This window comes from Epinephelus fuscoguttatus, linkage group LG4 (assembly GCF_011397635.1).
Source record: "Epinephelus fuscoguttatus linkage group LG4, E.fuscoguttatus.final_Chr_v1".
NCBI lineage: Eukaryota > Metazoa > Chordata > Actinopteri > Perciformes > Serranidae > Epinephelus > Epinephelus fuscoguttatus.
This window is the reverse complement of record NC_064755.1, coordinates 29,516,966-29,544,860: the sequence shown is the minus strand read 5'-3', so window position 1 is coordinate 29,544,860 and position 27,895 is coordinate 29,516,966. Positions and strand designations below refer to the sequence as shown.

The 27,895-nt window shown below is 40.4% G+C and overlaps 1 protein-coding gene across 1 annotated transcript in view; it reads left to right on the top strand.

The window, feature by feature from the left end:
• Nucleotides 1-27,895, top strand: part of LOC125887192 (tumor protein p53-inducible protein 11-like) — a 45,250-nt gene that overhangs the window by 4,459 nt on the left and 12,896 nt on the right. The window contains exon 3 of the mRNA XM_049573841.1: nt 26,201-26,340. Within this exon, the coding sequence (XP_049429798.1) occupies nt 26,212-26,340 (129 nt within the window). The 5' untranslated portion in view covers nt 26,201-26,211. The remainder of the gene's footprint in view (nt 1-26,200; nt 26,341-27,895) is intronic.

The window sequence follows — 27,895 nt, the reverse complement described above, 5'->3', positions numbered from 1 at the left end:
GTTACAATGTGTAATTTACGTGGTTGTTTATTAGCAAATATCAACTATTGCTTTCATAAATATATATTTACTAAAGTGTAATGCAATTCACATACAAATGGAAGCTTTATCATAGGCTTAGAATGATTTCTCTATATATACACAGGCAGGGCGCGGTCTGCTGGAGGCTGCCCTCTTGCGTCGCCATATTTGAATACAGTGGCCGAAAGGGATATACGTGTTTCGCCTTTCGCGTTTACCTAGAACTTGCCGTCACTAGAGACAGAGAAGGCGAAGCTCAATCCGGGGAGCTTCTGCGTGAACCTGCTTTGTACTTTTATGATTCTGTCGCACTTTAAATGGAGGACCACACATATGTTTTGCCCCGTAAGAGGGAAACCACGCCACCAAATAAAAGAAAAAGATCAGATAAGTGAGGACGGGACAAAATGCGAGTGAATATCAGCGTTGCTTATTCCAGGTGGAAAGAACTCCTGTGGAAGAACAGGTACCAACCTATATTTGCCGCACTGTGCCGTGACTATCACATAAAACGTGTTATTTTAGCATTACTGTGCTAACTTGAAAAACTCGTGGATGATGCCATCTCTGTCTGCGCAAGGCTTTTTGTCCTACGAGGCCACCGTCACTTACCCGACAGGAGGGGTGAGTGAGTGAGAGCGAGTGAGCCCTACAATCTAGAATTTGATCACTGATGTCACTGTTATTCACCATTTTTACACACTGAGGCTTTAAGTATTTTCTCTGTGGTTGTAATCGAAAACTACTTATTTGGATAATGTCTTCATTTTGAAAAATGTGATTCTAGTAAGGAATGCAGAGCTGCAGTTGATGATTGTTTTAATTTTGATTAATAGGTTGATTATTTTATTTGGTTTTAGAAAATGTCATTTTCCCAGAGCCAAAGTTTAGATATTCACATCGCATCTTTTAGCCATCCAACATTCCAAAACCCAAATATGGTCAATTAATATCATACATCATAAATTCAGTGACAGCTGTTTTTGTCACCAGAATAGATGTCCTTGGTCCAACTCGGCTGACCTTTGTTCAACAATGTCTTTTAAGTGACTTTTCCTGTTGTGATGGTGCAGATATGGATGGGAATCTAATTCTTATGACGCAGCGGCCACATAGTTTTCGTCTGGATTTTTGCCAATGTGGTACAATCATGCTCTCAGACCCTTCCAGGCCAAAATGGCATAGTACAAACATAAGTGGTCAGACTGATTGCCAGTGCTCTCTCAGCCAGTGGTGCTCAGAATATGCAGGTTTCCCTCCAAGAAACAGTATCAGCTGACTTTGCTAATAATTGATTGTTCTTCCTCTCCCATTTGGACTGTGACAACCAGCCAGCAAACAATTTCATGCTGAAATTAGACCTTATCCAAACTCTTTAAGAATGAGTTGTTCTAACTATACTGCAGTTAAAAAGCTAAAGAAAACACAAGCAAACTGGAACGACTAATAGTGTTAGTGCTGTGTAAACTGTTCTGTATGCAATTAATAGAATTCAGACACAGCAACACAATAACAGGTGCTCCTGTTTTATACCCTTTCACACCTGAAGTGCTTTGAAGCGTGACATATGCTGGTGGTTTAATACATCCATACCTCCAACACATACAGTCCGTACAAACACTACCACTTGCTGGCATTGGACTCTCCCATATTTGCATTATGTATCTGTTGATAAAAGCATGCAAGATTGGCTTGATTTTAAATCACTGTAAAAGTTTTTACTCCAAACATGCTCTATTATTGCATAAATGAAGTAGTAATAAATCACACTTACTGAAGGATGAATGAATGCAAATGTAGGCAAATGCATACTAACAACTGAGCGCCCTTGTGCAAAAATTATTGAAACCCAAGGTAAAATATAATTTAGCCGTGAGGCCAACATTCGCCTGCACACAACACTCACACTCAGCCACATGTATTCACACACACACACACACACACACACACACACATGGGTGTGTTGATTTGATAGAGCCACAATTACTTTTACTTGACATTGCTAGAAAAAAAATCCTCTTCCTGCCCTAATGTGGCACCTTTGACGCCCAACTTCCTTTGCTCAGTGCTTGAGCACAAACAGACACTGTAACACTGAAACTCCACTGTCTTTGTTAAGGCCGAGTGTAATCATCAAAACATCATGCAGTGGTTATGACTCGCATGCAGTACCCGATGTAACATTTTCCCCCCACTGGCCCCCCCAGGGCCAGCAGATCAGAGTTTTACTGGCGCCTTCTGTATTTTCACTGGTCTGACAGCCAAAAAATGAAAATATTTTTTTCTGTAGTTTTGGTGATTTATTATAAATGACATACAACAGCGAAGTTCCCTGCAACTTTGGGTGTGTACCTTTAGTTGTTGATTTGTAATGTCGAGCTAATACCACAGTCGCTGTATCCCATGTTTTCATGTCATTACAGATGACGTTTAAATGGTTTAAAACGGTGTGTGCTCAATTGTAAATAAATATTACAAAAGCCTTGTGTTAACAAATGAAGGGATTCTATCCACAAAAACACTAGAAGGCTTTCTTTTTGTTTGTTTTTTTAAGATTATTTTTAAGGCTTTTGCCTTTGTTATAGCAAAGATGAAGAGTGACAGGAAAGGAGGGAGAAGGGGGGATAACACACAGCAAAGGGCCACAGGTTGGAATCAAACTGCAAAGGACTTAGTCTACATGGTGGACACGCTCTACCAGGTGAGCTAGAGGTTGTCCCACGCTCGAGGTGTGGAGATAGAAATAAATATTTACATACTTTTTCATGATTGTGACATATTCTACAAAAACAGAAATTGTAACTGTCATTGAAGGTGTTACGTTGCTGTCATCATTTGAGTAGAGGTGCTGCTGGGTCTTTGTTGTCATCACTTACAGGTGCGTTTTGGATATTTCTGGTGTACTGTGCTGGTGTAATGTTTCTGGTATGATGACAATATGGCCATCAACAGATCATTTTCACTGTCTATTTTTGCTGAGAACGAAGTGCGTCATGATAAAAAAATAGGCGACGAGCTGAACCCAAAATGAGGCACAGCCAAGCTGCGCAGCTCAGTGCGGGCTGTGTTGAAATGAAAAATGAGGTTCCGGGACGTGCACATGCCGCTCAGGTAGGCGATAGGCAGAATGCTTGCAACAATGGAGCAAAGATGCTCCATCTCTGTCACAGGCCAGTGGGTGAAGAGTGTATCCAATAATGCATTCCGCCATTCGCCCATGTGCATTTCATTGATCATGTGTTTTGAAAATAACGACATCACACACATTGCAGACTCCATTGCGTAGGGCCAGTGGGTGGCCAATCAACTTGTTTGGCATAAGTGTTTACTGGCCCCGGGCCATTGGTTATGTCAAACCCTGCTCACATGTCCCGCAGAGTGAAAGTACTTTTGACTAACATTCTATCTAATGATGCTCCTAATATGTACTCACTTCCTTCAGTCTAACACAGGAACTTTGATGTGTTGTGATGCCTATTTCTGAATCTTTAAAACTGCCCCATTGAAATTTTTAATGAGTCAAATACCACTGCCTCAAGGAAAAAGTCTTCAGTACTCAGTGTAGCAATACTTTACAGGGTTTTCCTAAGTGTTTTATTGTGAAGAAGCCACAAAAGCCACATATCTAATGAATCTGAACCCCAATTAGTAACAGCATTTATAATAAGATGAGATAAGTATATGATTCACAGTAATTAATTGGAACAGCATGTCATAATGTTGGGGATAAAAGTAAACCTTTTCGGCTTTTACAAATTTGGAAAAGTAGAGACAGACAGCCCGGTTGGTCACAACCAGTTGCTGATGTTTAAGAAAAAAAACGAAGAAATTTTGGGGACTGGATGGTCCATCACATATCATTTATGTGTTTGAACAAAAATGGCAATGTTATTTGTACCTGTAGAGTGTGCATGTTGCTCTGAATGTATGTTGATGATGGTATTCTGTATGCTTACTAGCCATTATTATGGCATGTCAAAGCAGACAGACTGTAAATATATTATGTCTTCAGGACTGGACAATAAGTCAGTCTTATAGTTTATTGACTCTCAGTGGAATCATATCTTGATGTTATCATATTGTGTTGTTGTTATACAAAATTCCAAATTGTCCAAATTAATGATTCTTAGCAAATTATTATTAAAGCTAATGAACTGATTTACTTAAAAGTTTCAAATTAAATTAACGCTATTTTTATTTGTTCAATGTTTTTCACAGCTATATTGCCCAGCCTTAATAGTGTTTTACATCTGTTGATGTTTTATTTGGATGACTGCTGGCTCTGACAGGATTTCCGACATTAATGAGGCAGAGAAAATGAACAACTTCTCTGCCGCTGAAAAGTTTAATTTTCTTCTAAATAGATTAAAATCATGCAGTCACAAACAGGCTCTTGCCGAGGGAATAAACTGAAGCTAATAGGGCCAGGAGACGAATGCAACCTTTTTCCCCGATTAGATATTTACCTCATCATGCTTGTTCATCAGCCACCCTGTGCAGGCATTGATTTGCCACTGGCTAAGGTTGATTCCCTCATTTGTTTCTGTGTAAACTCAGCTGAGCCCTCATGGCATTTGTGGTGCTCAGTGAAAACCTGATTAGCAAGCTGCGTGGGTGTATTCACATTTACCAAGAGGCAGCTTTGGCATATGGGAAGATGAGTTAACAATATAGACTGTGACAAAAATTGGCAGTAATGGCTCTGTGGTAGAAAACCTTTTTTAAGGATGAAATATGGACATTTTTAAGTTCTAGCCGTGGAAATACTCAGAGAAAACGTCAAATACATGAACACAAACACATTATTCAGCAACAGTTTTATTCACTGCCCATAGCCTTTCTTTTTATTCTGTTTTCCCCTCTGTGGAAGTGAAAAGTGATCCAATTAGCTTCAGGTCTTCACAGATTGCTGCGGCTGTTGAGCAAATTCTGCCCATGGTTTTAGTGACAAGCTGTCTGACCTTTTTCTGGTAGTTTAAATATGGCTTGAATGCGTTTGGGGTAAAAGGGTGATTTTCCCTACATCAAACGCCTTACACTCACACACGCAGACACACACCAGATGGAGTTTGGGAGTTGTTTTGAAGAGCAAAAAAAAATCTGCTGCAAGCTTTGGTCCAGACAAAACTAGTACCCACTGACCAACAAAGACATTACTAAGGCCTGTCTTCCTATTGGTAAAGTGGGCTCTGTCTAAAACTCCTGGTGTGCTGTGAGCCGTATCCCACCTCCTGAGCAAGTACATAACATTTCCAAGAAGTGATGTAATGACTTCTCAAACGAAATGACTGAAATTCTGTTGTGTGTCGACTGATTATTTTGCACAATTCATCACTGTCCTTCATTAACTAAGATTAAATTACTGCTGTGTTATCTGTGCTACCTGATGTTGAATCGCATGCCTTTTAACTGAACTTTATTATTGTTTGAGAATGCCTCATATTTTGTGCAGACAAGAGGAAGGTTGAATTCCTGGTGAGGCTGTAACATGCAATGTTCCAAGTATTGATTTTCTGTCACAGGGAGCCTTTATTATTTGCACTCTGTCTGCAGCTTGGGAGAATGATGGACAAACCAATCATGGAGTCTGAATAGTAACAAGAATGGTATGTGCTCGTGTTGATTTGGATGCTGCTGTGTGTGCTGCACAGTTTGTGGAAGGTGCTCTGCTTACTGATGGGTGGGGGTGGGGGTTCTTTGGGGGGTTCTTTGTTTTAGACAGAGGGATAGCAGGTTTGGAGACAAGGGTTGTCTCTGATAGAATGGGACTCATGAAAGAAGACAACCATGACCTGTGGCAACCAATTTACCTGAATGTATGTTTCTGCACAATGTATAAAATGATTTAGCTGTCTCTTGAGTCATACTTGTGGCTGGCAGGGTATCAAACTTAAATACTTGAGCACCAGCCAAATTGTGTCTGTAATGTTATGTCTCTCTGCCCGCACCCTGTCTGTCTTGACGTGGTCAGAGACTTGTTTACTTTTCAAATATTTCCTAATTGACATGTTGTAAATAAAGACTATATTTTGTTTAGGCGGAGTTTTACATTTAACAATGGTACACTGGTCAGTTTGGTGTATTTTAAAGTTCTTATTTTGATTTTTTATATTTATTCAAAACATGTTTATATTCCCCAAACAAAGGCTATGAAAAATGTAGGGCTGCCCCTGGCTAAGAATTTTCCTAGTCGACCAATAGTCGTCATTTAGGGCCATTAGTTGACTAGTCGGCTCCATGTTAACGATATTAATTTAATTATTAAGTAATATTTTGGGCAGGGCAACACAATGGTTTGAGTTGAGGTGTGAGAAGGAATAGTATCAGTAACATTGTTAACACTGTGCTACATTACAGAGAAATACAAAACCGTACTAATGAACCTTCATTAATATAGGCCTATATTTTATCTACAAGTGCACGTCACACACTGAGCGAGCCGCCTGTTAATGACGCTGTCGGCAAAGCAGTAATGATTGTGCTAAGTGGCTAATGGGCATGTAGCTACTGACATGTTTCAGATGATATGCCATGTTTATAGTCGACCAATGAAGGTGAGTTTACATATCAACTTGGGTTCATCCTTCACCTTCTCAAAATGATCCCACACTTTGGATTTCCTGCCCGACATGTTATTAACTAGCCTGTGTGATAACCGCAGGTACCAGCCCTGGAAATCAGGGGCTGTACACATGCTGAATCTTTAATCGCCTGGAGAACACGAGGTCGGGAAGTGGCCGCTACTGTTGTGCCTTTTCTGTGCCAGCTTTCAAGAGCGTGGTGGCAGATTGCGTCCGAAGTTGCTGGGAAACCTTAACAGGCACCATATAGCCTATTTACCTGAAATCCTGAGTGCAGAGCTGATCTTCTTCCAGGTGCTGTTTATAAGTGTGTACACCTATTATCCGTGGGACAGATATAAAGCTCTGAGTAGCCCTGCACTAACATGATCAATCTTTCCGTGTTTATCACAGACTGAATATTTACGAGAGAAGGGAATGATATCTGTCGGCTGTGATTGGTTTGTAACTGACTCTGTCTGACTGCTGAGTGTGGCCACTTCCTGTGTCTGTCATTTCAAATTAAATTCCCACATGGTTCAGTCATGTAGGTTTTGATTTATTTTGACAAGGAGCAGCTCCTAATGGAGTTCATATTTGTGTTTTTTGTGTGTGTGTGTGTGTGTGTGTGTGTGTGTGTGTGTGTGTGTTTTTTTCCTGCAGCTAAGCAACCAATGATATCTTGCCGACTAATGACCTTTTTGGTCGACCATTAGTGGGCAGCCCCGTTGGCATTGATACTAACACTTATCACCTGGTACCTAGCTACAGGTATGACCATGGTTAGGCAAGGTGGCTTAGCATGTAGTTAGTAGAGAAAAAAAGACAGCAATGTCTCATCAGTGCCGTAGAAGTGCTTCAGTTTAGCAGATTTCAGACACTGAGCAAACTGCTGTGGTGTGCAAAGTAGACAATGGCAAGAAATTAGCAGCATAACACACCTGCTGCAGCAGCTGAGACACAAACATGCAGTAGAAGCAGTGTGTGGCATTGTTACACTACTTGGTATTGGTGACAAAATGATGGCCTTTTCCACCCTTCTGTCTTGGATTATTTAGATGACCTGTCCAAAGTCGATACTAGTCTTCTGTCTGCTAAAGTCTGAGGGAGGTAGCACATCCAGGATAACTGCTGTCCCATATGTTTTCGATCTTTTCTTCATTGCTCTTGTAGTATGAGCTGCAGAACAAGGTGATTTGTCACACTGGCCAACCGGCAAATTAAATGTCAACATCATCAATCCTTGTTGTTCTTGGAACTAGTGTTGTCAAAAATATTGGTTTATTGATACACTGTCACATATACTGTCACAATGTTATCCACTTAATGAACAATATATATAGATATGACCTCAATCATTTTCCTGACCTCGATCTTGCCTGTTGTGTTTAGATGTGTGTTTCATGCCAGAATAAAAAGTATATGAATAGCATGGTTTTCCTGACCATTATAGGAATTACAAGACCATTATAAGTCCCAGGAAAAATGAAACAACACTTTAAGATGACACAGCAGAGCTTACCAGTAGTCTGTAGCTACACTTATGGAGTGGAAGAAGCACATGCCAGATAGTTGTTAGGTTACCAACAGACACAAAAAGTCTATAGTTTGTGGTTTTACAACTTCATACTCAACTCCATAAATCATCAGCAAACTGACTGGCTCACAGGCCCGTCTGTTCCCAGGGGCCAACTGAAGCATACTAGCCAATTATGAGGTAACTACAGTGTTATCACACATTTCCTGCTTGTCTATTAGTCACAAGAGGCAGCACCTGATTTTGTTTTTGTTGGACAAATTTTGTATGAAGTCTCAAACTAAGTCACTCTGGGCGGGGAGTAAAGAAATACTTTTGGAGAAAGACAATGGGAAAGATTAAATTTTAAATGAAGGTACTGAGAAACCTTTTACTGCCAAAGACTTTTCTGAGAGGTTCATTTTTTTTTATCATTTTATTTAAATGAGTTTAGGATGTCTTTTACCATTTAGCACAAACACTATTTCGTAACTTTATTGTTAGGGTTTACTACAGTCATCCTGCCGTCCTGCTACTAACCAAGAAAAGAGAAGTCATTGTTTTCTTATTATAGCATTGTTGTATTTATCTTTTTATTAAAAATTCACTTTGGATGTCCTCAATGTCAGATTTTCCCTGTGGTATTGAAAATAGCACAGATTATCGATATTTTCAAGGTGTTGTATCCAAGTTAGAAATTCCTGTATCGTGGCAACACTACTTGGAACACACAGCTTTAAAATTCTGTTAAAAAGAGTGAAAAAAGAGTTAAAAATCAGAGTTTGACATTGCTGTTATCGACCAGGTGAACAGATTGTCAGTGTTTGGTGGATCATTAACACAAGTTTAACTTGTGAAAACACCTCCCTTTCTTTCTGTGTTTGTATATGTGTCATCGCAGGAATGTTAAAATGTAAACTACAGTTTTTTTTCTGAATGCAGATACCTTGTTATGTATACACAGTCACTTATCATGTAGAGACTGAGCCCACGTTGTTGCCCAATCTTCAAGTGTGTGACAACAAGACGGACGGTGTTGTTCTTGGCCTGGTGTGCTTCTGGCCTAATACGGGAAAAGCCTGCCAGCACTGACATATACTAATGTTGATGCTGTAACTATGGGACCTTATTGTTGGCTCATTTGAAACTTTGTAGGCAATGGAAGTGTGCTTATTGCTGTGCACACCCCTGTATATATGTGTGTGTATGTGTGTGTTAGGGGTGTAACGGTACACAAAAATCATGGTTTGGTACGTACCTCGGTACACAAGTCACGGTTTGGTTTTTTTCAGTTCAGTAATGAAAAAAATAGACAACTATTAAATATCTTTTACTTATTGGTAACCTTATTAAAACATACCACCACAGCAGTTAACTCTTTTTACACAATTTTTGAATGAAACAAATATATATAAAATCCTGCTTTTTCACATTGTTTGAATCAAAAATATAAATTTCTGCTTAAACAGTTTTACTCAATTAAAATAAAAAGTATAGTGCAGCTGGTCAGCTTTAAAACCTGCTCAGATTCAGTTTTACTCGGAACTTACTTAGCTTTCCCACTTTGTTAAAGTGCAGTAAACAAAATATATCTTTAGATGTATTATATATAAAGTACAGCTTAAACAATTTTACTCAACTCCAATGGCGTTGGTTATTTCTTTAGCGCGATGGTCAGGGAAACGCTCTTTCTTTTTAAATGACGACGATATCGTAGTTTGCACCAGATTGCTTTTTCTAGTCGTGCCGGTTAACGTTCAAACTCGCGGAGATTTACGGTCAGACTCGGTCCATCACTCAATTATGTCTGTCGGGGAACTAGATATTTTAAATGGTTCGGCTCGCAAAAACGGAATTAAAATAAAATAAAATAATATCCTGCGCCCAATAATTCGGTACAGGGTAGTGTCGAACAGAAAGTCACGTACCGAACAGTTCGACACAAATACATGTACCGTTACGGCCCTAGTGTGTGTGTGTGTGTGTGTGTGTGTGTGTGTGTGTGTGTGCGTGTGTGCATCCATTACCGCTCTTGTGCCTGGAATTATGAGCAAGTGATTACCGGTATATGACAAACTCTCTCACACACCTTCAGGCAAGAAAGTCAGATGGCAGATGATAAAACTGCAAATATTTATTCACATGAACCACATGTTACTGGGTGGCAATATAAATAACAATATGTTGGACATTTTAAGGATCTGGTTTTGACCTTTACTTAGCAATTACTTCCCAGTGAAGAGATCCTTTAGTGACGCAGGTTGAGCCCTCAAATGAGTACTTGTCGTCATCCAGCAGGGCTGCCTAGCAACCAGGTAGCGCTTCAATAAGCAAGACAAGCTGTGCAAGGAGGGAAAGAGTGGAGGGCTTGAAATAGTCATATTGTCACACTTAGGAATCAATCAGCTGTGCAATTAACTTTGCTTTGTGTATTGTTAAAGGGACATCTATTGATATGGGTTAACAAAAAAGCAATTGTCCTCGGTGGCAAATATTCAAGTATTTTGCATTTGAAATACTGCGTTACTTCAAAATTCATTAACAGAGGGTATTTCCATTCTATTGCTGTTCACAGTCGGGGGGATCCAAGGGGGTGAGCAGCCAGAAAGCTGTTTAATTTGCTTTAACATTCACTTATTGACAGGGAGAGAAAGTAATTGTTCCCAGCCCTGTGGGTTTCCCCAGGAACAACAGAAACATGTCTGCCCCACTTTCACAAATTACAAATTATCACACTGCTTTTTTAGCTCTTTGGCACAATGGTCAACGAGATCAGAAAAGCAGAAGAATATAAACAGTAAAGATATGAAAATGGCATATAGTTAAAAAAGAGAGTGAGCTTGATAGATAACCAACAATGTTTTGCTTACATTGCTGCTCTAAATAATATGTGTAGTTCTTTGAGTCATAGTAGTGGAGTATCAGTATCACCCTGGAGGCCCAAATGCACTGAAAGCGTCTGACACTTGCATTTTGTAGTACAGCTATTGTTTTAAATGGCAGAATACGCACAGAAAACATATTGAGGTGTATTAAACTGCTTTGATGACCCTAATCTGACCTGGTTTAATTCTGGAGCATCAAATGAGGATCCAAAGTCAGTGAGGCAGAGTGGAGACAGAGAGACAGAGAGGTGGTCATGCAGCGAGAGTGCACAACAGTTTCAGATAGCTGACGTTAGCGTTGTTAGCTTAGCTTTAAACTTAATGAACAAGTACATTAAACAAAAACAACTACCACTGCCAACAGCTATAGCCTACTACTAAAGCCCTAAACCGTTGTGTTGTCACATACTGAGAATAAGATCAATAAATCCTTGGTAGTTGTGTTAGCACAACGCACCCACCCTGTGTCATCTATTCACATCACATTTACTGACATCTACTGCTCATAAATCTGAACTTGCTAAATAAACCTAACAACAGTATTTGATCAACATACTATAGAGGTATGATTGGCTGTGCTTTAAGTGACTTTCACCCAGTAAAATGTAAAGATGAAATGAGGTGGCTGGTCCCCAGTGGCTTTACTGGTGTTCTCCTTACAACCAAAGCAGCAGTACGCACCCAACAGCTGCGTTCATGCTTTATTATAGGCTACTCAAAGATAGAAATATGTATAGAAAATTAATAAGGGTATCTACAGCATAGAACTTGTCCCTTGAAATTTAAAATCTGATGCCTGCAGTGCACCATAAGAGCATCAACTGATGTGCGTCCAATGAGGCGTGTTGGTTATCGCTTTCAGTGGGTTTGGACCTTTAGGCCCAGATTTTAGCGTCAGAAACCCAGAGTGTGCAGTTAATCTCAATCTCTAAAAACTAATCCTACTATACACCTCTGCAGCAGATTCATGTGCAGTGCTTTATTCCTCTTAATCATTCCTGAAAAACTGAGAATATATCCACACAGTGGGTTGTAATTTCAAAAATACGCCTGACAAACTAATTGATACAATCTTCAAATGATTTTTAGTTTTGAAGCCAACATTCGAATCCTTTCTGTACTAGCCCCTGGGATTTACAAAACAATGCATTATTTTGTTGATTATGAAACTGCATAGTGCCTATTTTTGACTTTTTTCTCCTCACTGCAGGAGAAACAATCATTACCCATTGAAATCCATTTATTAAATAGCTCCTCAGATTTCACACAGCTCTCACCAAAATGTAGAACGGCCCCATAATCATAGTAATAATGTTGTTATTCTCCCAAGCAAAATGTATTTCTCTGGACTCTAAAAGGCTCCACCATGTGTCTCACTGTGTTCATTTAAGCAAGTGATAATTCTTATTGTTACCCACAAGCAAAACAGTGCAGCGTTCTCTCTGTTTACCATGATCTTGTAGTGAAACGTAGTTCACTGTAATCTACCAAGTGCAGAAACATGACCCTCTTTTACTGTGATGGCGTTTTGTGTGATGGAGGGTCTGTGGTTACCCTTGAGATGCTTAAAAGTCTCCTGTAATATGCCAGGAGTCTTGGGGGGAAAATAATTGGGCGCACATAGTTTTATCCACTAATAACCATTTATTGTGTGTCATTAAAGCCTGCCTCATTAGATCATTTAATTAGTCTTGGATAACAGTTTCCCTGGACAACAAGTGTGTGACATCTGGTATTTCCAGCTACCTGTGACTCCACTCCACTTTATTTCTGCCAAGTTAACTCTGCAGTGGCATGCACATTTTGCACACTCAGTTATCAGCTCATTAGGTACAAGTAGTCAAAACATATGCAGTCTAACGCAAAAGTCCTGCAATAAATCCTACATTCATGAATGTTACAATGTTCTGTTTTTGGTGAAACTTTAGAGCGTTGTTGATTCATTTGTGTAATCATTTTGACGGTTGCATTTAGTGATGCTGCTGAATTGTGGTGAATTTAACACCACCACAAGCTATAGCCTCTAAAATGATAATACAATATGAATGAATTGTTATGATCATGAAATTTCATAGCTCTCTTCAGGTTTGGCACAATTTTAAATCCTCTTTGAAAGTTTTGTTTCATTACACAATGAAAAGGAAATCCGTCTTTGCTTTCTAACCGGTGCAGTTGTAATTACTGCATATCTTGCAGGTGCTTTATGTAACTCTGGAGAAAAATAGTTAATTGTTGAGTCTCATTGCCAGGTCGTCAAATACCGATGCTTTGGGTTGTTAGTCAGACCGAACCACACACTCAAAGCATCTTCGTCATGTAAATGACTCTTCTTTTTCACCCTTAGACATTTGTTGTCTTCCGGTTCCACGTGAGTTTCATGACAGAAACGTCATCAACACACCCACTCATTCGCAGTTATTCTCCGGACAATTACCTGGTCTATCACACATGGGCCCAGTCGGGTATAACATGGATTTGTGTTAGGGAGCTGGCAGGACAAACGCTGGTTAATGTCTGACTCAACTGACTCGGACATTTGTGTTCTCGTATACAGCTTATCGTAATGCCTAGATGATTTCAGGTTTGGAGTGCATGTGTGAAAGGGGCTTTAGATACACCATGTTTTAAATTATAGCGAGATGAGCAGAGGTGAGGAGAGCAGCAACAACCATAACTATTACACACTGCATAACAGTAATAATGATAATTATATATTAGTTGTAATAATTACTGGTTGGGTGTTTCTCAGTGTGTCACAGCACAGAAGCAACAGTGTATTGTGTCAGCTCTGTTGGTGTATACGTTTAGAGGCCAGGCCTAATTTGCGTCCTCTTTTCTCCACGTGTGATGGATCCCTGCTGAGCTCTGATGGTTTTTCTCTGTGGAGGAGCTCATTCACCTTCCAGCTGCCTGTGTGCACTAACTGTCAGCTCTGCTTTACCTCACCACGTCTTTACTGCTTCTCCGTTGGCTTCACAGCGAGCCTGCCGTGTCAAGATGGCTCCATAGATAGAAACACCAAACAATCACTGGCACCCCCCTGCCCCTCCTCAGCCCACCATACCATGCCCCACATGGGCCCTATGTAACAGATGGTAAAAATAACCACCTCTCTCTTTTACACACCATTAAATTATGCATTGTGTTTGTGTGTTTGAGTATGAATCGGTGTCAAGTCAAGCTACAGTCCCTCGCTGTGATTTGTTTTTGTGCCGCAAATATAAGACAATGTTTGTTTCCCTGAAAATTAAGTTTGAATAAATGGGGGTATTATATTTGAGGGCTAGACATTGACATATTCACAACACATCACTTTTAATGGAACAAGTGGCAACTACTGCTTCTACAGAGCGAGCCTGTTACTGGAGAGTGTCACATTATGGGTTGTTGGTTGGTTGCCTTATTGTTATTATGCTGGTGAGTTTCTTTAATTCCATGTACAGTGTTTAGGTTAGGGTTAACACAACAGTGCTCAAACCAGCATTGAAAAAGTATTACAGTTCTTTTATTTTTTCTTCTTCTTGTATTTGAATCATGAAGGAGTAGCTGTAGTACAAAGAGGAGGAGGGATGGAGGGCGGCCTCCACTGAGACACAGCTGGACCACTGTTATGTGAACTCAGTCATTATCCACAATCCCTACAGCTGAATTCAAAGGACAGTGCTTAAAATTGTTACTCAGAAATGCACATTCTTGAGCAATACCTCACTTTATAAGGAGTAGCATTCAAATCTTACAATCTTGAAACTTTTCAACAGATTTGCATGGTTAAAAACCTTACCCGAACAGATGTAGTTGTTCCATCTCATTACAGTAACAATGACCACTGGGATACTCGGCTTTGTATGTAGTTGTGACTCTAAAAGATCCCCAGTAAACACTCGAGGAACACTTCTTACATAATCACGTTAGAATAAGTCAGCCAACAGGAGGGTGATTTCCCTTGCTGCAATGTGATGTAATAACTGGATATTAGGCAGGGAAACTCCAAATCCCAGGAATCATTACGACTGTTTAATTCCGTGGTAACTGTCCCCAGATGATTCAACAGTATTAATCTGTTGGACTCGGCACAATAATCCATTGATAGTAACTGAGGAGTAGTTCTCTCCGCAGACTGACTGTGTGCACAGATCTTCACTGTTGTATAGAGTACAGTTTCCAGGGTATGCATTGGTGGTCTGTTCTAACTCAAGATAGGAATTCACTGCCTTCGCTATTGTCCTTTGTTTATCACCAGCTGTCATAGGCACTGCTTTCTGTCCTCATCTGTTTTCTCTGCCCTTTTGCCACAACTGAACCTCATTTGTAATTTCCCCCACGTCAGAGCCAGCATCTGTTAGGCAGTGAGACCATTACTTAAGGTGATTTGAAGAAATCTGGAATTTGACACCCGTGGATGGCTCGATACATCTTCACACCCGTCTCTCCACCAACACAATATAATGTGCAGATTGCTGTTGCCTGTGCCTACCTTCAACTGAGCTGTACTGATGTCACGGTCAACTGGATGTGTCAAATGTGTGATTACTCAGGCCACGCGAAGAGAGGAGGCACAATTTAAGACTTGTCATGTGTCAGTAGAATTCTTACCTCTAAACAACATGGTGTGAGGGGTTTTGTCTCCTGTGTTTTTGCTCCTGATGCTACAAGTAATCTAGCACACAGGAGGTTACCACAATATTTTGAACACCTGCACTGTTTACTGTTTATTACAGTATAATTGCAACTAATCCTAGCAGTGTTCAGTTTTTATTCTGAATGACTACATTTACATGCACACAAATATTCCACTTGTATTCCGACTATGACATCATTCTGAATTTGATGTGGGTCATGTAAGCAGCGTATTCTGTTGGGATGTTATGAATAAGGTCTTTTTCCAAATCTAGCATTTTCTGATTATGACTTGTAGGATATGCCGATACTATTCAGGCTTTAGGAGCATTCTTTGAACAGCACATTCAGAATATGTGTCTCAGTTGGGGATTTTACTGCAGTTTGCCATGCATCTGTCGTACACAAACCAACTTGCCAACAGTTTACTAGGCTGGGGTACAGATGCCCACATCTCCTGTCAGAAGAAGAGACACACCTACTTTTAAAAATTGTGAAAGATTCGGATGTCAGCAGGTTTTTGGATATGCACGAATATCTTAATGCTCAACTCAACTCAACTCAAACTTTATTTATAGAGCACATTTAAAACAACCGGGGTTGACCAAAGTGCTGTACAGATTAAAAGCAGCATGGATGCTAAACGTAACCCATACTATGCTGCAACTAAAAAAAATACTAAAATACATAAACAGAGTGCAATAAAATAGAATAAAATAAAATAAAACAAATTAAATTTTAATTAAGATTTTGCCAGATGTCCACTCAAGCTCAATTAAAAGCCAGGGAGAAGAGGTGAGCCTTTAAGGAGGATTTAAAAACCTCAATCGATCCTGCAGAGCGGATGTGCCAAGGCAGGTTGTTCCAGAGCCTAGGGGCTGCCGCCACAAAGGCTCGGTCACCTTTGGTTTTTAGCCTCGTTTTGGGGTGACCAGTAGCAGCTGATTTGAGGATCTCAGTGTTCTGGCAGGGGCATGAATACGAACGAGCTCAGTTAAGTACTGGGGGGCTAGGCCATTAAGAGCTTTAAAAACAAACAATAAAATTTTAAAATCTATTCTAAAAGCAACCAGGAGCCAGTGCAGCGAAGCTAGGACAGGGGATATGTGGTCACGTTTGCGTTTGCCAGTAAGGAGACGGGCAGCTGCATTTTGTACCAGCTGCAGGCGGTGCAAGAGTGAGTGGTCCAGGCCAAAATACAGTGAGTTACAGTAATCCAGTCGTATGTTAATAAAAGCATGGACTGACTTTTTCCAGAAGGAGGTTGACGGATAAAAGAGGGAGGCTGTGTCTGCATGGTTGAACAAGTGACAAATCTTGAATGCCGAACACATCGTCTAGGTGAACAATGCTTTTTCCTCATGCTGTTCCCGTTCCATCTAAGCACTTTTGACACCTTCTGTTCTGATCACAATTGCTCGTGGTGCTGTACGCTGCAAATATCTATCCAGAAAGGATGTTGTAAACATTTCTTGGAGGTAGTGGGAATGAATCAGTTTGTCACTGTTCAGTAGATATCTGAGGTTGTTGTGGAAATGCGAAGCACTCACAGACTTCAAAGTGGAGTCCCACAGTTAGCAAGCTTCTCTCGCCTTAGGGCACCAGACAGTCATGTTGGCGTGCGTCAGGGAAGACTTGTGCCTCAATTTCTCTCAGTTATTGGATGTTGTCACACATAATCAGAGATATAATGATTAGATAACATGACTACAAATAGTCATCAGAAGAATTTCCCATTACTTTTGCTATCAACAACCCAACACAGGTCAAATGCTGATGCATTTTAGTCATCACATAGTACTGATGCAGGGATAATGCTGAGAATGAATGCAGCATTGTACGCACGAGAGCGTGATCACATCAGTGGCAGCTATCAACAAAGCAGCATGGCTGAGAGAAAGAGGTCGAAGGTGTGGCTCCATATCTCAAAGTTTGATGCAGACTACGCTCGCTGCAATATTTGCGATGCAAGGCCAGCTACGGAAATATCTCAAACCTGAGGAAGCACCTGGTCAAGCGCAAGGTGTTTTTAAAGGCTGACGACTGCACAGTATTTGATAGCCTGAAAGTTAAGGCTACTTCTCCCGGCGTTAGCACACCTGCAGCCAGCAGCTTGTTGTCATCTGCAGCCAGCATTGGGGCAGAAGAAGTGGGATTAACGTTCGATGATGACGACGGTGATTAAGCGGGGCATCAGCTACATCGGTTCCAGGTAATTAATAAGCTTAGTGTTTAAGATGATTGGGCTTTGTTCTGGTCATTCTGACATTAGCTTCGCATTTTAACTTGCCTTAGTTATCATTATCAGCTCGGTTCCTCGTATTCTCTAACTTTAACGTTACATTCCCCCACACACACATTTTTCCCAGAGGGGAAAGAGGAGGAATAGGAGGTAGTAGGAGTGGGTTTATTTTGTGCAATAAAAAGAACTGCTTCATAGTCAATTACATAGGTTACCTTTTGATATTATGTTACAAACAGTGTTAGATGTTGTTTTATTCTGTTTGATATTGAGAAATAAATGTTAGTTTTGACAAAAAAAACAATCTAAATGAAATATCCTTTATTACCACACATACATGCAAAAAAAAGTACTGAAAACAGGTACCGTTGCGTACCAGTACCGATTCCCAGGTACCGGGTGTCGGTACCGTATCGGTTCAAATGTGAAAGGTACCCATCCCTAAAAGTCACACAAGCTCCTGTTCAGCAAGGTAAAATTATAGTTCAGTCAGGAACACTTAAGTCAAAGAAAACTGTATTTCCATTTGCAGTATTATATCTGGTGGTATGGCTCTGTTCTGGGGCCTCTCTGCCTTTTCTCAGACCTACACAAAAAGCCTCTTCCACACGCCTATGAGGAAAACCTAAGACAGAGAGAGCACACCTCTCCACCTTTCATGCGCCTACATGGAAAGCTTAAGGCAGGGAGAGCAGCAGCAAAGACCCCCGTGAACAGAACAGAGCAGCATTAGTGACGAACAGAAATGACACTGATAAGTCAAACACAACATGAAATGGAGGAGCTGGGGTGGAGGAAGTGGCTTGTAGAGGAAGCAGCAACAGTAGGCAGACCAGAGCAGTTTAAACAGGGCGCCCTGAATGCTATTTCCTCCATTTCTGGATTTTTCATTCACCGGATCATTGCAAGAAAAACAAAGTTTTCATCAACCTCATGGCAGCACTAAATGAAAAGTCAGAGTATCATCAGAGTCAGTATGATGCAGTGACTAGGAGCTATGAATGTCTGTGCCAATTCATCTTGCACATGTTGAGATAATTCACTGGATATGGGAAAATCTTGACCAAACTCTTTGACTCTTGTCAAAAGGATTCATCAGAGATATATGTACCAAATTTAATGGCAATATTCGGCTCAGTAGGAGTTCTCCATAACTCCAGATTCCTCTTCTTGGTTTACAGCTCCAACCTCAGCGGCACTGGGGGCAGCTAGGCTGTTGCATCAGTGAGACAACACAGAGAAGCACATCAACACCATTAGGACATCTGGAATCCAATAATAGTCAACGTTGCTTGTGTTTCTTTCCCATCAGATCACAGGAGACTGGATCTTCCTGTTGTCAGCTTAAAGTTTTACTGTGCTGAAGCTCCAGTATTCCTCAGGGCAATGATAAATCCATACCACCGACACTAAGTAACCATGAAAGGTAATAAATTTACTGAGGTCAGTAAATTATTCCGAGGACTCGAGAGACAGACATTTCATTGAGGATGAACTGCTCAGACTTGTTGCTTGAGTCTGTTGGGTAGAGGTGTTGTTTTGTGCGTTATCTTCTCCTGGCACCATATGATGCTGCAAGATATCCCAAACATGGTGGTGAGGGGATTTGGAGGCTACTGGGCAACTGTGTCTTATGTTATTTATGGAAAAGAGGAGGAGATGAGCAGGCTGTGGAGTCTGCTTTCTTATTTTGAGTAACACATTTGTTCACAGTTGCTCCTCTACACCCACACACTGCTTTGTTCATATGATACAATTATTTTTTACAGAACGTCTTTCTTGTCACTTACCAGAGATCTCTCAGGGAGTTCGCACATTTCCCACAATATCTTCTTTACGCCGAGCAGCTTTTCATTTCCACAGCACATGTTCTGTCACAAAACCCTGAAGACGGTACAAAGAGATTTTGTTGGTTACTCCTCCTATTGCTGATATTCCTCTGCACTTCAGGTGGACCAACCCGGCCTCTTCCCCACACACAGTGATTAATTGATATGGTCGTCTGTGATAAGACTCTGTCTCCTCTCTTTGTTTGTCCCACTGGGAGGTAAATGCATTGATATTCTGCAAAGACATGCACGATCACAGAAAGTGAAAGAAGCCTTATCTCTTTAGACTGTGTCAATAGCAGGGTTTGCAGCATACATTACTGATTCACCTTCCTCTTAGGCTGCCTTGAGGGTATTATATGTATTTCATCATAACACATGCAATGTTTTTACAAATCTGTGGGTGTACTTGTTTTATTTTGTTGATTGGCTCCCTAACCACTCTCCTATTGCTGAAATTTGTCGAGTGGGTGTTTGCCTTTTTAATTTACCAGGTCTTTAAATTGTTTCAACTAATGTATGCCTAAAATGGGATGAAGGATTTCCTGAATAGAAATAGCATTTCTTCATTAAACAGTTATTTCCGGGTTTATCTGAGTCTTCTCGAAAATGATCTCTTTTATTACACAGCAGTGGTTATTGAATGTTTGAGTTCCTTTATTGCAGAGATGTGAAGCGTTCTGGAGGGGTTTTTTGGATGTTGGCAAAGTTTTAAACGCTAGGTACTTTTTATATTACCGCATCTTAAGTTATGATTTCACCTGCTTTTCTTATGGTCTCATCAGTAATTTTGTTTTAAGTGAATGCGTCTTCGTTGAATTGTTCCACAGAGGCAGAAACTGTAAAACTAGCAGGATTGAACATGGCTGTTTTCCCTTTCCTGGCACTTGAACACTGATTTTTATTTGAAATGAATCTAGATTTTGTAAAAGTAAAAAAAAAAGGCCACACATCCACGTCAAACATAATTTATCTTCAAAGGTAAACCTATTTAATCATAGGTGCAGTTTGAGCTTTAAGCTTTGGGGTTCACAAAAACAAAAATCCAGTGGAAATGGAAAGTGTTTCAAAGAGGCTTTGTTTACACAAAAAGTAATAAGCAGGATACCAGCAGGTACATGTTCATATCTTGCCAAATATGCCCAATGAGTGATGGAATATTGCCAGAATTAGCATTGAAACTGCATTTACACAAAATCAAAAACCCAACAGTAAACCACATACAGAGCCCAGCTATTAGCGTCAGAGCTCAACATTAATGCTTGCACGGGGCAAATAAACTATGTAATCAGGCAAATGGAAGCCTCATGCAGTTGTTGGGTTCGTGAAAAATAAATTTGATGTCTGACTTTAATGTAATGTTATCTGAAAATAAACTGTGTACTGTATCGTTGAAGCGGAGCTTTTCCAGCTGAGCTGCATGCATCTGTCTCCCCAGAAAGCACTGAACAGGACTGATGAGAATAATCAGCCATACACTGTTGAAGTTAACTCTCAGGATGACAGTGCTATACAAGACATACATAATGTTACTAACGTGAAATATCTCAGGAATGCTACATGTGAGACTTGCTAATTTTTGCCCAGAAACTAACGTTAGCTGTCGTGCTGTTCCAGCGAGGTTTCTGGCGTGCTCATATTCCTTCTAGAAACTTTGTGATCAGCCTTGAACTGTGGTGTCATTTTGGAGACTTTAATGATAAATCCAACACTGAACGTCTACTGTGATAAATGATCCATTTACTATGTGTGAAACAGTTATTGTTGTTATTAGCCATCCACTAGCCGTCTATGATACCATGGGTTGAGTCTGTTGACCAATCAGAGGCTGTGTTTCTGACTGTGTGGGCTAAGTTTAAGTTAAAATCAACCCAACAATGTAATTGTTACCTGTATGGTTGTTTTGTATGTTAAGAAATTATAATAATTGTTCACATTCCTTTTATCTTTTTAAGACATTACACTAAATGATTAGTTCTCTGTTATAAATAATATAGATACTATTAAATCCCTACATGCAGTTTTGGCTACGGCCACAAGGAGTTTTGGTGAGCCCCCTGAACACTGCACCTGTGTATTAAATGCATCAAAGGCTAATTAGAAACAAAACTTTAGGGTAACATAGTGAGACCACCCTTCACCTGGATGAGCAGCATCAGCGCTCTGTAATGCATAGCAACCTCCTCACTGAAGTGTTGTAGAGCACCTAATTGCTTGAACACTGCAGGGACACTTGTAATCTCACTGGGGAAAAACATATCTTCAGGTATGTGTGTAGAGATGTCAAGATTTTGTCAGTGGAGCTCTAAGCCATTTAAAACTGTACTATGATAAACAAAACCACCCTTGAAGACAGCTCCTTGTCTTTTGCACAGCTTTGTTTTCAATCTTTACAGCATCTCAATACACACTTTGTGCATGTTGAAATTTTACCCTGGGTGCCTAAAAAAGGACTCAGTAGATCTGCTCTTAAATTCAGCTTTTCTTTCTTTTTACTTAATTATGTATGGCTGCTTATAACATCCAGATGAGATGTGGTTTGATTCACAGCTTAATTAAATATGTAACTATAATTTTGAAGGAGTGAGGTGCGGCAAAAGTTAGTCCCTCTTCAAGTCTTTCATGCTGACAAGAAGCCACTCATTAGGAGAGTGTGTCTTTCCTCCTGTTGACTGAGCAGAGATCAAAGTCTCTCACTTAATCCTAAAATATCACCTTCAATAGCAAAGAGAGTGACGGCGTGGTCAATGGCGGTTCTCAGCAGAGACCTCATCATCAAAGGCGGTTTCAATCACGGAAGGTGCTCACAATAATTAAGAAGCTATTTGTCCATCGGCAGTTGCTAGGCAACTGCATCAGCATTACTCTAGCAAGTCAAGGAGCACTGGTAGGGAGATTCAAATGGGGGAGACATGAAATGGTATTTTAGCATGTGTGGAGAGATGTGTGATTTATCAATGCAGGCGGTGAAGTGTGTCGTATTTAGGGCTTTGTCGCAAATTTTGATGGTGGTGGAGAAGATCAACATTCAAGGGGCCACAATGCCATTGATCTAGTTTTGCATCATTTGCAGCATGCATGCATAGTTTCTCTTTGCGCCTCAGACAAGCACCATTATGTAGCGATGGCAGCAGGGTGGGTGTTTGCTTGTTTACTTCTCTGTGAATGGGAAGGTTGTAGAATACAATTGGTCTCTTTTATGCATGAAATGTGAAAGGAATTTAAAGAAGCTAAAGAATATATTGTCTCAGTCTTATTATACAGTAGCAATATATGCAATGCCTATTCTCTTGTCACACTGAAAAGATGCAGAGTACGAAGGCAAATTGGGTAAAATTCGTTTTTTTTAATTACTCATCTAAAAGACAGTCGATTTCATCTGTTAATTAACATAATTTAGCCTGAAGCAAATGTCTCCTCACAATAATTCTGAGCGCACAATGACTCATTGAGCATAGAAAAACAAGCTTACATGAGTCTTGTGTATTTTCATTTCAAACTTTACATTTAGCAAAGAAGGGGAAAGATGTCTTTTGTAATTGGAGCGACCAGATTTTAAAACTGCATACTATATATCTGGTCACATTAGGCAACTTCTTATTTTTTCTTATCTTACTTTTTTCTACCGAGTGTCAGCCCTTGCACATCCTGTCATCAGATTCCCTGTCCCAGTTATGACAAATAGGTTTGCCCATTAGTTCCAAATTTTTGCTTCTCCTGTCTTATTTCCCTTCAGTGGTGCCTCTTCTTGCTGATAGTTGCAAAAACAGAAAGTGTAGTGCCTCATGCTCTGTGTGGGAGTCCAAGTGGAATGTTTGACAACAGAAGCCTGAACACATGCTGTGTAACCTTCACTGACCATTGCAAGCCTATGTATGCATGCCAATACAAGACAGTGCTATTAAGCCTTGCCATATGCATCACAGACAGAAATGCACTCTGATTAACCCACTTTCAAGTTCTGGCCAAACATCATAAGGAGGAAATGAGGGGCGAGGAGAACAAAGTTTTAGAAAGACCGTAGTCCAATGGTGTCAAAGTACAGTATGGCTGCAGCATGTGTTTATGTACATCATCAGTAAAGCTAGTTTATATTTAACTTTATCAAAACAAGATGTGGAACTGAATGAGAAGCAGCAAATCATCACATTTGAGATACTTGAACCAGCCACTGCTTTGTATTTTCTATTCGATAATTGACAAGATTGTTTAATCAACTGGAACAATTAAGAATAATTAAACTGGCAGTTAATTAAGCTACCAATTCTTTCAGCCCAAATTCCATTACAACATCCAATAAAACTGCACAGCCATTTAATGAAAATGTTGTGAATCAACACCTCTGTGACTGGGCTATTACTGAAATGGAATATATTCCACAGAAACAGCCCCTGGGTTAATGCATCGGAGTGCTGCAGCGTGTTTGGTGTTCATGATATTGTGTCCACTTGCAATCTGTTCTCCAACACAGCCTCGCTGCGCCATTTGGCCTCAGTAAGACTGTATTTGTTTATATTTACTTGATACCCATTATATGCCTCTGACTCTGATGACACACTTCCTAATTGGTGGAATACTGAGCACTTTGTGTTGTTTCCTCGTAGCACTGTTTGTTTATTGTTTTCCTTTCCTGGGAACAAACCTCTCTGTTCACAGCGGTGTCTTCATCCTTGAGAGTAGTTCAATAATTCCTCTTGTTTTACTCCTCTAGAGAATCGCCCCATGAAGCAGCCATCAATTTTTAGGCAGTCTGTTTCTTGTGTGCGTGTGCACACATTTGTTATTGTCTTTTTGCCTCCAGTTGGACTGGTGGAGGTTACACTACTGAGTCGATGATGATCTCGCTTGATTTGACTATTGCTTGTCCCCATTAAATCCACAGGCACTATTCATTAAAACTGATCAATAGAACCACTGCAGTGCATCCTGCTATCACAGTCAGCTGCCAACATATGCAGAAAATTACAAATAAATGACTCATGAAAGAAATGATTGAATGTGCAGATCAGAAATTTTATTTGTTAATAACAAATAAATATTAAATATTAAAAGTCCAAGTTATTGACACTGGAAGACCATTTTGACTCAAACATATGCAGGAGAATGCATGAATCACTGTTGTATTCTTAATGTGACAAACTTTCAGACTTCTAAAGGGTATGCAGAGTTCATTTATCACAAGTTTCTTATTTGTGAAATACATTTTTTATTACTTGGAAAAACTAACAAAGCTGTCTGGCTGTGCAGCAGTGTAGCTTTAGTCTGTTTAAATCACAGCAGCATTTGGGGATAAAAATGAGTCATGCTGAGAGCTTTAAACAAAAACAAATGTGCCAAACTTTAAAAAAAAAACAGAAGGAAGAAAGTAGACTGTTGGAATAGAGGTCACTGACTATTCATTAGGGCTGTACGTCAATATGAGGTAAATATGCATTAACGTTGAATATCGCAATTACTTGAAACAAATAAAAAGTGTTGAAGTTTACTCAGTTCTGCCTTTCTTTTAATATGCTGCTAAAATACAACAAATTGCTTGTTAAATTAGAAAAATCAAAGGGAATTATGCTCAGAATTATTTTATTGAATTCATTTAACTGAGCCCAAAAGGCACCAATAATACAAATAATTAAAATTGCAGTTTTCTATTGAAATGCTCTCCCATCTGCGGCGTCGGTGGCTTAGTTGTAGAGCAGGTGCCCCATGTACAAGGCTGTTGCCACAGTGGCCTGGGTTCGACTCCAGCCTGTGGCCCTTTGCTGCATGTCACTCCCTCTCTCTCTCCCCCTTCACACTTGTCTGTCCTGTCAAATAAAGGCTAAAAATGCCCAAGAAATATCTTTAAAAAAAGAAATGCTCTCCCATCTAACTCAAAACAATCCCAGAGTGCAATGTCACGGTCTTTCACACAGTGTTTATCACACAAGTTGATTAAAAACATTATATTGTACAGCCCTATAATTCATTTTATGTGACATATAAATGTATCTGTAGCGGAAATTAGGGTATATTTCTGTATAGACGATACAAGCCACCACCTTTCACCATCAGAGGACCTTTATTGATGTGGACAGCGAGACCCTCAATCTTCAGAAAGCCCAGACTCCATTTACACCTGTGTGTGTGTGTGTGTGCCTGTGTACCCTGTGTCAATATTAAATCCATTGGCTCTTTGAACAGGCACCTGCATCTGTTGGCCTTCTGGCAGACCTAGAGGACATCTGGCTTTGTCTATAGTCTGACTTAAGAGGAAGGTTTTATGGGTTACCTGTATTTGCGAGACCCGTGTTATGTAATTGTGTTGCATAAAGTCCTCGAGGGGATTACTGGTAGATTGGTAGATACCTCTTCCTGCCCGTGCTGCAGAGTGGTGTCCTCTTCGGAGTGAGGGTCACTAACAGAGGAAAAGCTTTTCTTCTCTCTCTCCTGGTCTTCCTCTATTTCATGTATTGCCTCTAACAATACTGCCACACACACACTGCTTGCTGTCTTACTTCTCTAACTGTGAATCTCTCTTTTCACTTCTTTGTCAGGTGTGTGCACCATGGCGTCTAAACCTCACCCTCCTCTGATGAAGAAGCACAGTCAGACAGATCTGATAAGCCGCCTGAAGAGCCGGAAGATCCTTGGAGTCGGCGGGGAGGATGATGATGGCGAAGTGCACCGCTCAAAGGTCAGATTAAGTCACATGATTTGTCTTTTTGTTATTCAATATGGGCAGTGATGCAGGCACTTAGCCCGCACTTAGTTATAAATGTAAGCGCATGTAAAGCCATCATCGGTCAAATGCATAATATTGCAGTTATGCACAAGTAAAAATGGCACTCAACCACAGATGCATTCATTAACACCAAGAGAAGCTATGGATTCCTTTTAAAAGCCACAATGGACTGCTAATTGGTTCATCACTCTCATTGTTTCCCGTTGTGTGCATTTGCTCCTCATGCTTCAATGAATCTGGATCACGTAATCCCATGAGCTCCCGCAACTCCACTGAGATGTGACCGGCTCCCCTGAGAGACTCCCTGCCTCTTGCATCGTGTGTATTATATCCCTGCCTCGTGTATGTGCACACGCATATAGACAGTTTACAGTGATGTGTATACCAAAACACAACAGCACACACGGTTCATGCCAGGAGATGCGAAACACTTGTTTATTCATGCGTGCAGAGCACAGTTGCAGATTGACAATAAAGTCTTGTTCCGTTTCAGGGGGCTCAGATATCAAGATCATAATGATTATTTTTTATCAGATTGCATTGAAATGAGCAGAGGCAGAGCTGACTGTTCCCCACTGAAATATTAATCAGGCAAGTGGGAGAAGGGAACAGAACAGAAGGGAGCAGGCATACGGTGGTGGCTGATAGCTCGTGATGAGATGTCGCCCCCCTTTTCTCAGCCCTTCTGAGTGTTTGTTTTCTCTCTCAATGTTTTAGCGAGGAGCCTAACCCAGACATCTGCCACTCAGATCCCTTTCACAAAGCCCACTGATAGAGAAAGAGAAACATTTAATGCCTCCACACCCATGTCAATAAAGCTTATTTGATCTGAGCAAGATTATTTAGGTTAGATACGGGCTGTAATGATTGAATGGTGATCCAGCAACAGTCAAGGTAAAGTACAGTAATACAATACTCTGGCTGATGTGGTCTCTTGTACGTGCTGTTTTGAAGAGCAGGTTTCCCTATTTAGCTGTGGCATTGACCCTAATTTAGAAATTAAACTGTTGCTCGTACAATGAACTGCATTGTGCTGTTACTCTTGAGTTGTTCAATTTATCCTTGCTGCAAGTGTTTGTGGTAAAGAGACCCATGGGACCTCATGGTTAGCTGAATAATAAGAGTTGGTTTGGCGGTCCCTGTAAACAAAGGAGGGAAGTGCTCTTGTAGTCCGCAGACTGTCTCTTCCTGCCTCTTTCATTGCTGAGAGATAAAAATACTGTTCCTATTACGTATACATCAGTAAGAGATAGGCTTTGGATTTGTGCTGCCACATGCAGTGATGTTGCTGGGTATACATCCTACATCTCTGATGCAATCAATGTGTCCAGGGGATGCATCCTATTTTTTTTCTTATAGCCCTACATTCTGAACAACAAATCCGTGACTGAAGAAATGGTGCTGTCAGAAAAACAAAACAAACAATGATTCACCAGTCACCGTTTTCTCACTGTTTGTCATCATGCACAAACGAGATCCTGTGTTCATGGTCTCAGTCATCATGGGT